Source organism: Phoca vitulina, unplaced genomic scaffold (genome assembly GCF_004348235.1).
Source record: "Phoca vitulina isolate PV1807 unplaced genomic scaffold, GSC_HSeal_1.0 scaffold2, whole genome shotgun sequence".
NCBI lineage: Eukaryota > Metazoa > Chordata > Mammalia > Carnivora > Phocidae > Phoca > Phoca vitulina.
In genome coordinates this window covers 60,878,135-60,894,225 of record NW_022589705.1, presented here as the reverse complement: position 1 = coordinate 60,894,225, position 16,091 = coordinate 60,878,135, and the positions used below count along the sequence as shown (strand labels likewise).

Genomic DNA, 16,091 nt, shown 5'->3' with positions numbered 1-16,091 from the left:
ATATTTCAAGATACTCACTTAGGATGCTTGTTCTCCATTTAACAGTTTTTAACCCTCCCACTTACCGATGTATTACTGCTATTGCTGGCTGCACTGAAAGGGTCAGTACTTGAGGTGGCAAAAGGGTCAGCAGAAGACTGCTTGAAGAAACAGTCAGATGCAAATGGATCTGAACCTTTGAAAGGATCACCTCCAAATGGATCTAAGAAAATACAGCACATATATGAAAGACTAAAAACTACTACACTAAATTTCCTATCACCTGAAGGTACAATAACTGCCTTAATTAAAAGACATTTTGAACTTCTGCAGAATCTAAATTAAGGTACTTGGCGTTATGATTATTGATTATAAAAAAAATATAGACAGTTGCACCTAAAATAGCTTTAATTCATATTCTTTTTCCTACTTACTCATCATTCACCCAAAGCAAATCAATCATTCCAATACTTATTACACAAAGATTACTTGTATGCCAGCTTTAAAAATTCTTCTAAGCTGGTGATTCTAATTTTAGGGGAGGAGGAATCACAAATTCCTTTGTGATTTTGTTAAAAGATAGTCTTTCACCTAATAAACTTATTTGGAACAGGTTTGGGAAGCATAACAAATGGTACACAAGATTTGCTTTATTCTAATGTAAAATCCCAGGGAAAGACTATCTTATAAAGCCTGACATTTAGTAATTCTTTAAGATGTTTCCTTTCCCCCCATTCATATGCTCTAATCTTAGGAAAACAAAATGTTCTAAACACTATAGTAGCATAGATCACTATACGCATCTAATCCTTGGCTACCAAGGAGAAATCAGTCTAAGTATTATTAAAAGTATCAAAATATAAACACTAATGTCATTTTTCTTAAAAATAAAGCTAACGGGTGCCTGGGTGGCTCGGTTGGGCGACTGCCTTCGGCTCAGGTCATGATCCTGGAGTCCCAGGATCAAGTGCCCGCATTGGGCTCCCTGCTCAGTGGGGAGTCTGCTTGTCCCTCTAACCCTCCCCCCTCTCAGGCTCCCTCTCTCTCATTCTCTCTCAAATAAATGGATAAAATCTTAAAATAAATAAATAAATAAATAAAGCTAATGGTTCATTAAGCAAATTCACAAGAATCTACCACTTTCTCTCTGAAAATGCCAGGCACATACAACATTTTAGTGGTGCCTTACATCAGTTTAAAAACTGAATAAAAAGGAAGCCCACTTCCTATAACTACCTTACTTTGATCTCTCATTTCTAAATACAAAATAAGTTTATAATTAAGCAGAATTAAATTACAGCTAAGTTGGACCTCAATGATATACGTACCAATTTTTCCAAAAGGATCATCCTTGAAAGGATCACCTGTGATAAAATAAATAAGCAGAAATCACAATAATAATGTTTACTGTTGTGACACCATTACTTAAAGGTAACTTTAAACAGAAGCAAAGTTTCTTAAAGCAGTCTGTTTCATTAGCTCTACCTCAAAGTAGACAAAACACTAAATGCCATGCATCTTTAGGAAACATTTAAAATAATAAAGAGTAAAGGCAGAACATCAACATACCTCATAAAGAAGCAATTTTTTTAATGACTGCTGATTTTTTTTAAAGACTTAATTTATTTATTTGAGAGAAAGAGAGCACGAGCAGGGGGAGGGGCAGAGGGAGAAGCAGGCTTCCTACTGAGCAGGGAAGCCCGATGTGGGGCTCCATCCCAGGACCCTGGGATCATAACCTGAGCAGATTATGGAAGGCAGATGCTTAACCAACTGAGCCACCCAGGTGCCCCAAAAGAAGCAAATTTTAATTGGAGCCAACTATACTTACCCCTTGATCACAAGCTGAGGTTACAAATAGAAGGGAAAAGACAGGCACAACAGCAATAATTTTACTAACAAGATTCTCTATTCTTCATAAGAATACTGAATGGGTATTTCCATCACTACTCCAGAAACAAAGACACTGAGCCTAAAAAATTATTTTAATAAATAATTCTAGAACTAAAGAGTCCAGAAATAAACCCTTACATTTATGGTCATTTGATTTTTGACAAGAGTGTCAAGACAATTCCATGGGGAAAACATAATCTTTTCAACAAATGGTGCTGGGACAACTGGATATCCATATACAAAAGAATAAAGCTGGACCCCTATCTCATACCATATTCCAAAATTAACTAAAAATGGATCAAAGATTGAAATGTAATAGTTAAAACTATAAAATTTTTAGAAGAATCCCTAAGAGTAAATCTTCATGACTTTGGATCTTAGACATGACATCAAAAGCACAAGTGACGAAAGAAAAGATAGATAAACTGGACTTCATCAAAATTAAGACAACACAAAATACAAGAAAATATTTTGGAAATCATATATTTGATTAGGGACTTGTATTCAGAATATATGAAGAACTCCTACAAGTCAACAATAAAAAGACTAACAATTAAAAAAGGGCAAGTTATTTGAATCAACATTTCTCCACAGAAGTTATACAAATGGCCAATAAGCAAACAGAAAGATGCTCCACAGAAGATATTTGCAAATGACATATAAAATAAGGGGTTAGTACCTAAAATATATAAAGAACTTGTAAAACTCAATACCCAAAAAACAAATAATCCAATTAAAAAGTGGGCAGGGATTCCTGAGTGGCTCAGTCAGTTAAGCATCTGACTTTGGCTCAGGTCATGATATCAGGGTCCTGGATCAAGCCCCGCATCGGGCTCCATGCTCAGCAGGGAGTCTGCTTGTCCCTCTGCTTGTCCCACTCGTACTCTCTCTCAAATAAATAAAATCTTAAAAAAAAAAAGTGGGCAAAAGACATGAATAGACATTTTTCCAAAGAAGATATACAGATGGCCAAAAAACACATAAAAAGATGTTCAACATCACTCATCATCAGGGAAATGCAAATCAAAACTACAATGAGATACCACCTCACACCTGTCAGAATGGCTAAAATTAACAACACAAGAAACAATAGGTGTTGGCAAGGATGCAGAGAAAGGGACCCTCTTGCAACTGTTGGTGGGAATGCAAACTGGTGCAGCCACTCTGGAAAACAGTATGGAGGTTCCTCAAAAAGTTAAAAATAGAATTACCCTAGGATCCAGCAACTGCACTACTAGGCATTTACCCAAGGAATACAAAAATACTAATCTGAAGGGATACATGCGCCCCTATGTTTACAGCAGCATTATCTACAACAGCCAAATTATGGAAACACACCAAATATTCATCAACTGATGAATGGATACAGAAGAGGTGGGTTGTATGTATGTAATATATGTGTGTGTATATATATGTAGTGGAATATTACTCAGCCAGCAAAAAGAATGAAATCTCATTTGCAATAACATGGATGGAGCTAGAGAGTATTATGCTAAGGGAAATAAGTCAGAGAAAGACAAATACCATATGATTTCACTCATATGTGGAATTTAAGAAACAAAACAAATGATCATGGGGGGAAAAAAGAGAGAGGCAAACCAAGAAACAGACTCTTAACTATAGAGAACACGCTGATGGTAACGAGAGGGGAGGTGGGTTGGGGCGGGGGGGGGGGGAGTGTTCAATGAGTGATAGGTGTTAAGGAGAGCACTTGTGATGAATACCAGGTGTTGTATGTAAGTGATGAATCACTAAATTTTACACCTGAAACTAATATTATACTGTATGTTAACTAACTGGAATTTAAATAAAAACTTGGAGAAAAAAATACAACTGTTGTAAACTGACCAGTTTCACAAATAGATCTGGAAATAAATAAAATGCAAAAAGAGCTTTGACACCAGTGGTATTTAACATAGTTTACATTGACATCAGGTATTTCAATTTATTACACTTATATTTCTTCAACAACACTATAGGCCCCTTAAGGGCAGGGATCTAGGTTCTAACTGCTATAGATTCCACTGTTTTAAAAGCAGGGTGTTGGCACTTTAGTAAAAAATTGCTGGTTGACTTAAGAGTACCTAATCTCCTCTGCTGGTCCATAATATCTTTCTTTTGGTCCTTATTCTGAAGAAGAAGCATGCTCTTAATCAGGAGGGGCTCCTCAGACATAATCAGTCACTTAGTCCAAGGAGTTAGTTGCCTGACGAGGACAAATTCCAGCAAATATAAGCATATCACATCTCTACACCCCTCTACTTTGAGTAGGATCTCAAAACTGAGCCCTAATTCTTATACAGTTACATTAAAAAGACTTTTTTTTGGTAAATCATAATATAAAAATAAGAGTACTTACTGCCAACAAAAGGATCAGACTGGAAAAAATCCAAGTTTGTATCTGCAACTGGATCTGTCAGTGAACTTGATTCTACATTAAATGGATCTCCCTAAAAATAATTTTAAATTAAAAAGCATTCTTTTAGGAACCAGTTTTAAGATGTAACATTTTAAAATAAAATAACATGCTTTGAAAAATCAATGGATGGTAATATAACAAACATTTCTGTAGTCATAAAGTTCACTTAATGCATTTTTCTTTCCTTAGCCTAAAACAGTGTATAACCCATCTAGGAAAACCAGTAATGAGAATAGTTACATATAAAATTATTTTTACCTCTTTTGAATGTCTGTCACTATTAAATTCAGGGCAAACTTTCTCATTAACAGCTGTTGTCGCCACTTCATTATCATCAGTCACACCAGAAGGCAGTATTTCAGGACTACTTCTTGCCTACAAAATATTAATGCTAAATGGACTAACAATGTATTTTCTACTTGGCAGAGGAAACTGACAAAGGATAACCAAAAATTGCCAAAAATACAGAAGACAAGCAGAATGCATTCATTAAATGAGTTCTTCTCTTAAAATCTTTCTTAGAGGGGCGCCTGGGTGGCTCAGTCATTAAGCGTCTGCCTTTGGCTCAGGTCATGATCCCAGGGTCCTGGGATCGAGCCCCGCATCAGGCTCCTGCTCGGCGGGAAGCCTGCTTCTCCCTCTCCCACTCCCCCTGCTTGTGTTCCCTCTCTCGCTGTGTCTCTCTCTGTCAAATAAATAAATAAATAAAATCTTTAAAAAAAAAAAAATCTTTCTTAGAAAAATGGTATCATCAAGCATCAAAGTCACTCAGGCCAGAAAACTTAACCACTTAATCACTTCTCTCTGGTCATCTCCCAGCTAGCCTCCAAGTCTTGCTGAGTTCACCTCCTACCTCCTTCTCAAATCCATTCCTCTCTATCCTCACTGTCACTATCATCCATTTACAGTATCACCATTCTGATCCAGCGTAACCTTCCAACTGCCTTCTTGCCTCCAATATGTGCCCTTCCCACTGATCCTTCTTATAGTAGCTAAAGGAATAGATCTAAAATATGAATCTGATCATGATCCTTCTGGTTAAAGGTCCTTCGATGGCATTCCCTTGTTTTCTGGATTTAGACCAGTAGGTAATAGGGCTGAAGAAGTGGCAGGGGAAATCTCCATTTCATACCATCCTATGTCTTTGAAGGATAACCTTTTGCACTTAAAAAGAACATTGTATAATGTTTCCAAGATTGCAACACCTAATACAAATCAAGTCTGTTAATTTTATGTCTTTAGTATCTCTCAAACTTGTATTCTTCTCTTCATTATCCCTATTACTGCTTAAGTTTAGGCTAAAACAATCTCACACAGACCGCTCCAATAGTCTCTTAACAAATCTCTGTGTGTCCAGTCACACTCTCAAATTCATTTTCTACGTTTTTCTAAAAGGTAAATGCAATTAGGTCACATCTTGCTTAAAATTCTTCAATGGCTACTCACTGCAGTAAGATAAATCCCCCAATGCTTCAAAATGAATCCAAATTTCTTACTCTCTGTCCCTTTCTGACCTAAAAGTGGTCATTTTTATCCAGGTGCACATCAAAATCACCCAAAGAATTTTTTGTAAAAATATATGTACCTGGTACCATCCCAGAAACTCTAGTTCAGCAAGTCTGTAGTGGGGTGCAGCCATCTATATTTTAAGTAAGAGGTAATGCAGAGAGCCACTATAAGAGAGCTTCATCTCCTACCAATACTCCCCTCACCATCACAAGATATCCTTCGAGAACTTCTTGTGACCCTGTGCCGCATGTTTCTCCCATCTCATACCTATGCAAATGCCGTTTCCTCTGCCAGGAATATACCACCTTCTTCTTTGCTTAACATTTCTTACTTTGAAGCTCACTTATAAAGCTTTCTCTATACAATCTTGAGCCCCCCTCCAAGCTGGCCTACCTGAATATCACAGCCCTTTCACACAGTGTTACACCACTAGACTACATGCTGCTTAAAGGCAGGGTTACAGTTTTTTTTCTCTGCGGCTCTCACATATAATAGCAGCACTGCTGTGTGCTCTCTAAATAACTGGTAAATAAATGTCCTCAACATTATGAAATAAAGAATTACTTTCAGCATTGGGTGAGAATACTTAAATAAATGTTTTAAAAGTTACTATCTATAGAGCTACTGTTTTGAAAACACGCTTTATAACAAATAGATTGGTTAAAATTACATTTTTACACTAGTTAAAAGTGTCAGAACTGTTGGATTAGTACCTACTCTCTCCCTCTGGGGGAAAAAAAATCAACTGTCCTCAGATGAGGCAAGGTCCCATATTTATATTAAGTATGATGTCAACAAAAACTTTGACCTGAATCAATTTTTTTTCTTCTGAAGTTGATTATGAAGATTATAGAACTATTAGACTCACTGGAGACTCCTGGTGTATGGGCTCTGACTCCAGGTTGCCTTGGCCTTCAGCATGCTCATTAAGGTTAGCTGTTTCACTGCTGCTGGTGCTGAGGCTGCAATAATCTGTAGCACCATTTACAAGAACGCTGTGTGCGCTACTGCACCAATTTAACTGATTATTACGGTTCTCCAGCTCTTTCATTTCCATCAGTTTCATTTGCATCTGTCAACACAAAGTAGAAATACAGAACAGAATTTATTACTAGAAGGACACGGGACATAAAAATAGCTACATCCTTAGACTCAGTCAAAAATAAATTTGCTTCCATTAAGAGAATCCTCTGGGAATGCAGCATGACTTGGAGAGATTTCAGTAATCCATCCTAGTAAGTTCTCTTGACATTCCAGTATATATGGATTTGCTTTTGCACATCTTTTGAAAGCTCCAAGAGTTTTGATTCAAATATCTACATTTTGGTGTCCTTTAGGTATAACTGGAAGAAGGATCAGGGTATTGGGAAAAAGATAGCAAAGTAACAGAACAAGAGAAGACTTTGCGATGAAGCTTTGGGAAACATAAAGGAAGTTGAGGGAGAGCACACAAGGATTTGGAGCCATCCATACTTCCATTGGGAAGGAGAGGAGTGAAGACTAAGGTAAAATGAGCTACTGTCCTATGCTCTGGCATTATTTATTAATGGGCTAGAGCCCTAGGAAGTGTTCTCTAAATCTAAGCTATCCTAAACACGTTAAAGGACAAAGCATTTTGGATTCCAGTATCCAAGTGACTTTATATTCCTGGAACAATAGTGGGAAAGAGAGGCAGAATTTAATAAACTGTAATATATATTAAAAGAAAAACACTGGGACCAGAGGCAGGAAAAAAATGATGCTCATTGATAGAAACATCTATAATAAAGAAAAATAAATTAATAAACATCTCAAAGAAATTGAAGAGAGGGCAAAATCAAAATGTTTCTAGTGAAAAGGAGTAATGAATGGAATTTTACTGAATAGTTCCCAGTTTTCATAAAATATATTTTTGACATTACGTTGGAATTCCCTTTATTAGCATGCTGTGTTTTTTGTTTTTAGCAAACATAAAAATTCCCTACTGACATTTCACAAATCAAGGCTCAGTTCCCCTAATCTTATTTTCTGCATAAGGTTTTTAAGTTGCTCATTTTGGAATCTGTAATTTACCACAGATCTTTTCAGGGTCATAACCTGGGAAAAGAACACTATATTGAACTGGGAAAACAGATGTCAGTCAAGCTCTGTCACCTTCTAGTTAAGTGATCTTAGTCGAAGTAAGCTCTCCAAGCCTTCATTTCTTAATCCATAAAGTGAGTAAGAACTATCTCCACCGATGATTAAGTGAAGCAAAGATATATTTGAAAGAACTCTGTAAAATGTAAAGGTCTTTGTAAATAATGGACAATGTGTATAAAAGTGCCTAGCACACTACATTTCTCACGATTATACCAATTAAGTTTCCCTGTTTCTTTTCCACTAACTCACTCCATTTTTAAAAAGTTAAAGACTTTGAGCTGTTTGAGGGTAGGGACCACAACTTTTGCTATCAACTTTGTACCTCCAAAATCTATCACAATGATGTATATACTGTAAGTGCTTAATTTATGTTCACCGAATGGACATAAGTATTGTGCTTATAAATTTAAACCGTGGGTATCAGTAAGCATATGCATCTATCAAATTGCATTGTATTTAGAATTTAAACTGACAATCCAAAATACTAGACATTTGTAATACACAGCATATGCCTTGTATATTCCTAGTGATATTGAGTTGTGGCTTATAAACTTTTTTTTTTACCTTAATCTATAGAAAGAAATAGATTTTACACCCTAATCTAGTAAATATATGTATTTATTTGGATAGGTCTCTCTGTGTGTATATACATACATAAACACATATATGTAATACAGACACATTCATCCACATGCATAATTTACATGCACACACACATGCACATACAGTTGTGGAAAAGTTTCATGAAGTAATATGTATCCTTGTATACCATGTAATGCATGTATTCCATGTAATGCACCCTCATATATCCTATTGTCTTATTTCATTCTTATTTTATTTTTTGTATACAAAGTATATCTTCATTTTTTCTAAACAAAAATAACTTGTATAGGTATACATATGAATGCACAGACACACACAAAGAGGTGCATCTACGTACAGACAGAATTCGAAAAAGATACCATGCTGCAAACATTGTTTTTCTCCAGGAGGTAGAATTATCAGACTTTTCACTTTCTATTTTAAAAATGCACATAGTGGGGGTGCCTGGGTGGCTCAGTCGTTAAGCGTCTGACTTTGGCTCAGGTCATGATCCCGGCGTCCTGGGATCAAGCCCCGCATCGGGCTCCCTGCTCAGCGGGAAGCCTGCCTCTCCCTCTCCCCGACTTGTGTTCCCTCTCTCGCTATGTCTGTCAAATAAATAAATAAATAAATAAAACCTTTAAAAAAAAGATGCACATAGTGTAGTACTCTATTATTAACAATAGTTAATTTAATATTTTTATACATGAAAAACTTGCAATGTATATTAGGAAAACAAATGTGCATGTATGAAACGGTTTTATGTTATATGGAGAAAACAATTTTACGTTTTATGGATAAGGCAGTGTTTCTCACTGAGTCGGGCACAATCACCGACTATATAGGCCAGGGAGATGTTTTCTGTGGGGACCAGAAGCAGAGCTCTCCTCTTGTCCATCTGCTTCAGGGCTGCCCAGTATCTCCTATTTTCCCAGCCATGGTCCTTCTGACTTTTTTCTTGTCCCTGACTGAACCTATGAAGCTCACAAAATGATTTTAACACCTCAGGCCGCATGCGTTTGAAGAGCAATAAGATGATGTTTATTCGCTTCTAGTTACCAGTATGTCAAGGTGGGTCAGCTCATGGAGTCCTAAGTAATGAACACTTTGGTGGTCAGCAGCACCAAAGACTCAAAAGCTCTGAACACTCCAGAACACTCCTGTCTTACTTCATCTTTTAAAAAAATTTTATCATGACCATTAAAACAATTTCAATATCCACTAAACCTTTACAGTCTAAAATTTAAAACCTTAACACTAAAATAATAACCATGAAGCAGTACATGGAAATACTTGCCTACCAAAGAGTACTATTTAAGACAGCTAATTTCTTATAGTTACTTCTGAGACAATAAAATCTTGAACAAAACTAGGCATTCCTGTGTCTGGCCCTCTCACATACCTATCACTTAGCCTGTCTCTTCCTTAGTCTCTGCATAAACTTAGAGGATATAGAAAAAAAAAAAAAAATCACACAACACAAGCTCTTTGCAAACTGTGCAAGAGAAATGCAATAAATTATCAGATTGCCAGAAACATTTTGATAAAAACAGTATATTTGTGTAAGTAAGATACAGAGGTACAAAGGTTCTTTGGTTTTTCTTACCATAAATACAAGGTAAGAAGTATAAATGAAAATTTAGCAAGTCAGAAATTTTTCCTCAGTTATTCCTTTTTCCAGAAAAGCTATAGTTTAGCTTTAAAGAGCAATTAAAGTTTCAGGATAATTTACTATTTGGATTTTCATTTTTTTATAGGCCCATGGGAAAATATTGCCCTCTGTGGGAAAGACACACAAGTCACTACGTCAAATGTAAGAAAGTGGTATTTTGTGTGTGTGTGTGTGGTTTGTTTGTTTGTTTTATTTATTTTCCTAAGTAAACTCTACACCCAACGTGGGGCTTGAACTTACAACCCCGAGATCAAGAGTCACATGCGCTACCAACTGAGCCAGCCAGGTGCCCCCTGGTATGTTTGTTCTTAAGGTTTGGAGATCAGATGCAAGGATATAATACAATTCCTTCCACAGATATAGATAATATAATTCCTTCCACAGATTACAGATAGCAAATATTATCTGGCACACTTGGTAGTATAGTTTGCTGAGATTATTTTCCTTGCTCAGAAACACTGTTTTATTTTCTCAATGATAATTTATAATATCCAGAGTCCTTTCTACTTTTCTCATTTATGTTCCTTCCTTTGAAAGAAGTTCCCTTTCAAAAAACTTAAAGAAAATGAAAAGACAAGCCAGAGACTGGGAGAAATTATTTGCAAATCAAATATCTGATAAAGAACTTATATCCAGAAGATATTTTTAAAAACTCTTGTAATTTAATAATAATTAGACAATCCATTTTTAAAAAATGGGCAGAAGATTTATACAGACATTTCATCCAAGAGGATATACAAATGGCTAATAAGCACATGAAAAGATACTCAACATCACTAGTCGTTAGAAAAATACAAACTGAGGGTTGCTGGAGTAGAGGGGGGTGTGAGGGAGGGGGTGGCTGGGTGATGGACATTGGGGAGGGTATGTGTTATGGTGAGCGCTGTAAATTGTGTTAAGACTGATGAATCACAGACCTGTACCCCTGAAACAAATAATACATTATACGTTAATAAAAAAATTAAAAAAAAAAAAGGAAAAATACAAATTAGAGACTATGAGATACCACTTCATACCCACTAGAATGACTAAAATCAGTTAGGTAGACAATAAAGTGTTGATAAGATTATGGAGAAACTGGAACCCTCATATATTGCTAGTGGGAATGTGAAATGGTATAGCGACTTTGGAAAATGGTTTGGCAATTTAAAGTTAAAAAAAACCTTAAACATAACTTCACAATACAACCAACTATTCCGTACCCAAGAAAAATGAAAACAATGCAAATGTTCATAGCAGCATTATTCATAATAGCCAACAAACAGAAAGAATCCAAATGCTCATTAATCAGTGAATGGATAAACAAAATGCTTTATAAATATACAATGAAATATAATGTTGATACATGCTACAAAGCACATGAGCCTCAAAAACATTATGCTTGTGAAGGAAACCACATGAAAAAGACTACATAGTGTTTGATTTCATTTACATGAAGTGCTCAGAAAAGGCAAACCTATAGAAGCAGAAAGCAGATTAGTACTTACCTAGGGGTAAAAGTGGGGAGTCACTACAAATGGGTGCAAGGGATCTTTTAGGAGTGATAGAAATGTTCTAAAACTGGATTGTGATGGGATTGAGCACTTCTAAGTTTACTGAAAATCACTGAATTGTATCCTTAAAACCTGTTAATTTTATGGTATGTAAATTATTCATAAAAAAACAATTTTAAATAAACTCGAAGAAGAAAATTATTTTAAAGATTATTCATTCAGCTGGTAGCATTCCCACTAGGACAGCCTTCTTTTGGGGTACCTGTTTATTGAGTACCTACAGCAGGATAAGAACTGTGCTAAATGATGAGAGAAAAAAAAAATGTTTAAGTTCCTAGACCAAAAAGCTCAGTCAGCTGGGGGAGACAGACACATAAACAAATATGCAGGGGAAAATGTTACTATTGCTGTAACAGAAGTAGAGTCCAATACAGGCAGGGTTCAGAAAATGCTATAAAGAAATAAAAAGTTAAGCTATGTCTTGCAAGATGAGTGAGTAGGTATTCACCTGTCAGACAAGAGAGGAGAAGAAAGCGTATCAAGGGGTAGGATTTCATTATACATAATAATTAACTGAGAACACTGGACTACCTGTTAGAAGATCTGGATTCTAGGCTGTGGCTCTTTTAAAGGCAATGTAACCATAGGTAAATTACTTAACCTTCCTTGGCTTCAGTTCGTTCAAATTCAAAATGAAAAGAATGAGCTACATGATCTCTCTCCTCCCATCTTACTATCATTCTATAAAATATTACTCTCCATTTAGGGAAGCCTAGAATAACAAAGCAAAAGATCTATACTCTGGACCCACACAACACAGCATGTTTATCTATATAAAGAACAATTCCCTAATTAAAATAATAAAGGTCTCCAAATAAGCAAATGTTCATGGGGGGGCGGTATTTATAAAAATAAGCAACACTTAGAGAGCATTTATTGCTAAACTGTGTCACAGCGTTTAGTCCTTTACATTTCATTTAATCCCTACAGCAGACCTAAAAGGTAGAGGTACTGTTAAATCTCCAATTTTGAAGATGAGGAATCTGATACTAAGATGATTCAGGCACTAAGTGGCAGAGCCAGACTTAAACCTAAACCCATACCCCTGGCCATGACTCCAGTGATAATAATCAGATGTACAAGATGTATGACAATTTTAACTTACGACAGGCAACAAGAAATGTACTTGTATAAAATGAATGAAAAGTGAGGGGAAAGGAACACAAACCGAGAAAGTATTATTTACTAAGAGGATATGGTGAGGCCCCATTTGAGCATATTTCTCATTGCCACAAAGACTTACTGAACTGATTTCCTGTTGTGAATCTTGCAGGTGCTGCTGAAGAGGTCCTAGGTGAGCCTTCCCTGACTCCACACTCTCCTCCAATTCTGCCGTTTCTTGCTGTAGGCGACTCAGCTCTTCCCTAGCTTTGGCCAGCTCTTCCTCATAAGTAGAGATTTGCGATTCTTGACTAGTTAATTCAGCTTTCAGGGATGAGATCTGTAACATGGGAGTGAATGACAAGAAACGGGGATTAAAAAAAAAGAATTGTCATTAAAATGTTCCATAATGCAAATATGTTTATTTGCTCAGTTTACTATTTTGGTGGGTTTTTTTTTTTTTTTTTTTTGGTAGTACATATTTTTGATAGAGAAGGGCAATTAAGAGAGAAATAGAGGGGACTTGAAGGCATAGGTACCACACACTTTCAGCTAAAATTTTGGAAAAGTAGTACTACAATTTCCGGATGAACAGGAGGGCTCCAACTCCTTCATGTGCCCCAGCTGTTGACTAGATTGCCACCTGACAACAACAGTAGCAACAACAAGAAGCAAAGAATGTTTCCAGGAAAAGCAACTAAGGTATAGATACAGGCAGCAGCGAATGGCCAGACTTTACCAGCTGGGCCTCCTCAGCGCATTTCTTTCTAACTTCCTTCAGTTGCTCCTCCAGCTGGGATTTCTGCTCATCTAGTCCATCAAGGAGTTCCTGTACTTGCTGTTTCTGGGCCTGGAGTTTTTGCAGATTAGTATTCTCCCTTTGAACTTCATCTTGCAGATCCTGAAATACAAGAAAATTAACATATTTATTATCTTTGAAGAGGGGGAAGGTTAACAATTTTTAAAAGCCTATCTTAAGGGAAAATAAAGTCTTTTTTTTTTTTAAGATTTTATTTATTTATTTGACAGAGAGAGAGACAGCGAGAGAGGGAACACAAGCAAAGAAATGGGAGAGAGAGAAGCAGGCTTCCTGCTGAGCAGGGAGCCCAATGCGGGGCTCGATCCCAGGACCCTGGGATCATGACCTGAGCCGAAGGCAGACGCTTAACGACTGAGCCACCCAGGCGCCCCAAGGGAAAATAAAGTCTTATTAAATATATTGTGTTGGTAGATTGGAGGAATCCCAGCTTTAAATACTGTCTTTACTTCAGGATTTCTTCCCTAGACTCCAGATTTTAAAATCCAATTTGCTTACTCAAATCTGTCTTTGGATGTCTGATGAGTTTCTCGAACATGTCAAAAACAGAACTCCTGGCATTTTCCCCCCAACCCAAATCTGCTTTATCTTCAATCTTCCCCCTCTCAGTTTCTCTGGCCAAAAAATCCAGCATGTTCTTTGACTCTTTCTCTCACATCTCATCTCCAATCTGTCAGCAAATTTTATTGCTTCTTCCTTCAAAATATATTCAAAATCTGGCCACTTTTTCCCTCAACCTTGGTCCAAGTCACTGTTCTCTCTCTCTTGGATTGCTGCCTTCTAACTGGTTTCCTTGCTTCTACCCAGGCTACCTACAGTTTATTTTCAGCCCAGTAGTCACTGTAAAAAACCTGCGTCAGATGAGTCACTCCTCTATTCAAAATTCTGCATTAATCCCCATCTCCCTTACTGTAAATACCAAAGTCCTCACAACGGCCCTGCATCTCCCAACTTCATTTCCTACTGCGTTTCCCTTGCTCAGCCACTCTGGCCTCACTGCTGCTCCTCAAACATGCCAGACAGGCTCCTTTCTCAGGATCTTCCATTAATTATCCCTTCTTCCTAGAAAGTTCTTCCCCCAGGTATCCATATGGTCAAACCCTCATCACTTTCAAGTCTTCGCTCAACTATAACCTTTCCACAATGAGGCTACAGTGCGGTACCATTACCACCACCTCCCTCCCCTAAGTCTCCTTCATATATAGCAGTAATTTTATTCATTTTCTAGAACAGCTTTATTGAGATAAACATACCATAAAACTCACCCATTTAAAGTGTACAATTTCAATGCCTTTGAGTTCAATTTTTAGTGCCTTTACAGAGTTATGCAACCATCACAATTTTTTTAGAACATTTTCAATCACCCCAAAAAGAAACCCCATATCCACTAGCAAGTCACTCTATTTCCCTCCCAATCACCCCAGCCCTAGGCAACCACCAATCTACTTTCTATCTCGATAAGCTTTGTCTATTCCGGATAGTTAATACAGATGAAATCATACAACATCTGGCTCTTTGTGATTGGCTTCTTTGTGACTTAGCATGTTTTCAAGGCTCATCTGTATTGGTATAATATTTAAACAGCTTTACTGAGATTTGATTTACATACCATAAAATTTGCCCATTGTAAGCATACAATTAAGTTTTAGCAAATACACAATTGTGCAACCATCATCACAATCCAGTTTTACAACACTTCCATTATCTAAAAAGTTCCTTCATACTCCTTTGCAGTCAATCCTCATTTCCATTTGAAGCCCCAGGCAACCAATGATCTGCCGTCGCTCCAGTTTTTGCCTTTTGTAGAAATTTCACATAAATGGAAAATCATACAATACATAATCTATTATAACTGGCTTCTTACACCTAGTATAGTATTTTTGAGATTTGTCTCAGTTGTTGCAATGTATAGGTAGTTTGTTCCTTTTTATTGCTGAGTAGTATTTCATTGTATGAATACACATTTGATGGACATTTAGATTGCTCCCAGTTTTTGGCTATTATGAATAATAGAGCATATAATTTATTTATCTTGTTCATGGTCTATTTCCTTCTACTACAATATAAGCTCCATGAGTCAGGAGATATTTGTGAGTTTTGTTCACTGCTATATTCAGAGTTCCCAGTATACCAGAGGTACTCCATAGATATTTAGTAAATGATGAATGGTATCATAAAGATGTCAATTCTTTCCTAATTAATCTATACATTCCAATGAAAATCCTAACAAGGTTTTGCAAGGAGCCTGACAAGCTGGTTCTAAAACACATTTGGAAGAAAAAAGAAAAAGAAACAGCATAATAAAATGTAAAAGGACTTAACCTACTAGGTATTATGAATTATTGGAAAACTGAAATAATTAAGACAGTTTGATGCTGATACAAGGATAGACAAATAGATTAAAGGAACAGAAAAGAGAATTTAGACACAGATCTGGCATATACA

The 16,091-nt window shown here is 36.6% G+C and overlaps 1 protein-coding gene across 2 annotated transcripts in view; it reads right to left on the bottom strand.

The window, feature by feature from the left end:
* EPS15 (epidermal growth factor receptor pathway substrate 15) overlaps positions 1 to 16,091 on the bottom strand; it is a 142,072-nt gene that overhangs the window by 26,160 nt on the left and 99,821 nt on the right. For both annotated transcript variants that reach the window (XM_032429233.1, XM_032429238.1), the window contains exons 14-20: positions 13,569 to 13,730; positions 12,972 to 13,169; positions 6,669 to 6,872; positions 4,550 to 4,666; positions 4,232 to 4,322; positions 1,308 to 1,343; positions 66 to 202 (exon numbers count right to left, since the gene is read on the bottom strand). In XM_032429233.1, coding sequence (XP_032285124.1) covers positions 66 to 202; positions 1,308 to 1,343; positions 4,232 to 4,322; positions 4,550 to 4,666; positions 6,669 to 6,872; positions 12,972 to 13,169; positions 13,569 to 13,730 — 945 coding nt within the window. The remainder of the gene's footprint in view (positions 1 to 65; positions 203 to 1,307; positions 1,344 to 4,231; positions 4,323 to 4,549; positions 4,667 to 6,668; positions 6,873 to 12,971; positions 13,170 to 13,568; positions 13,731 to 16,091) is intronic.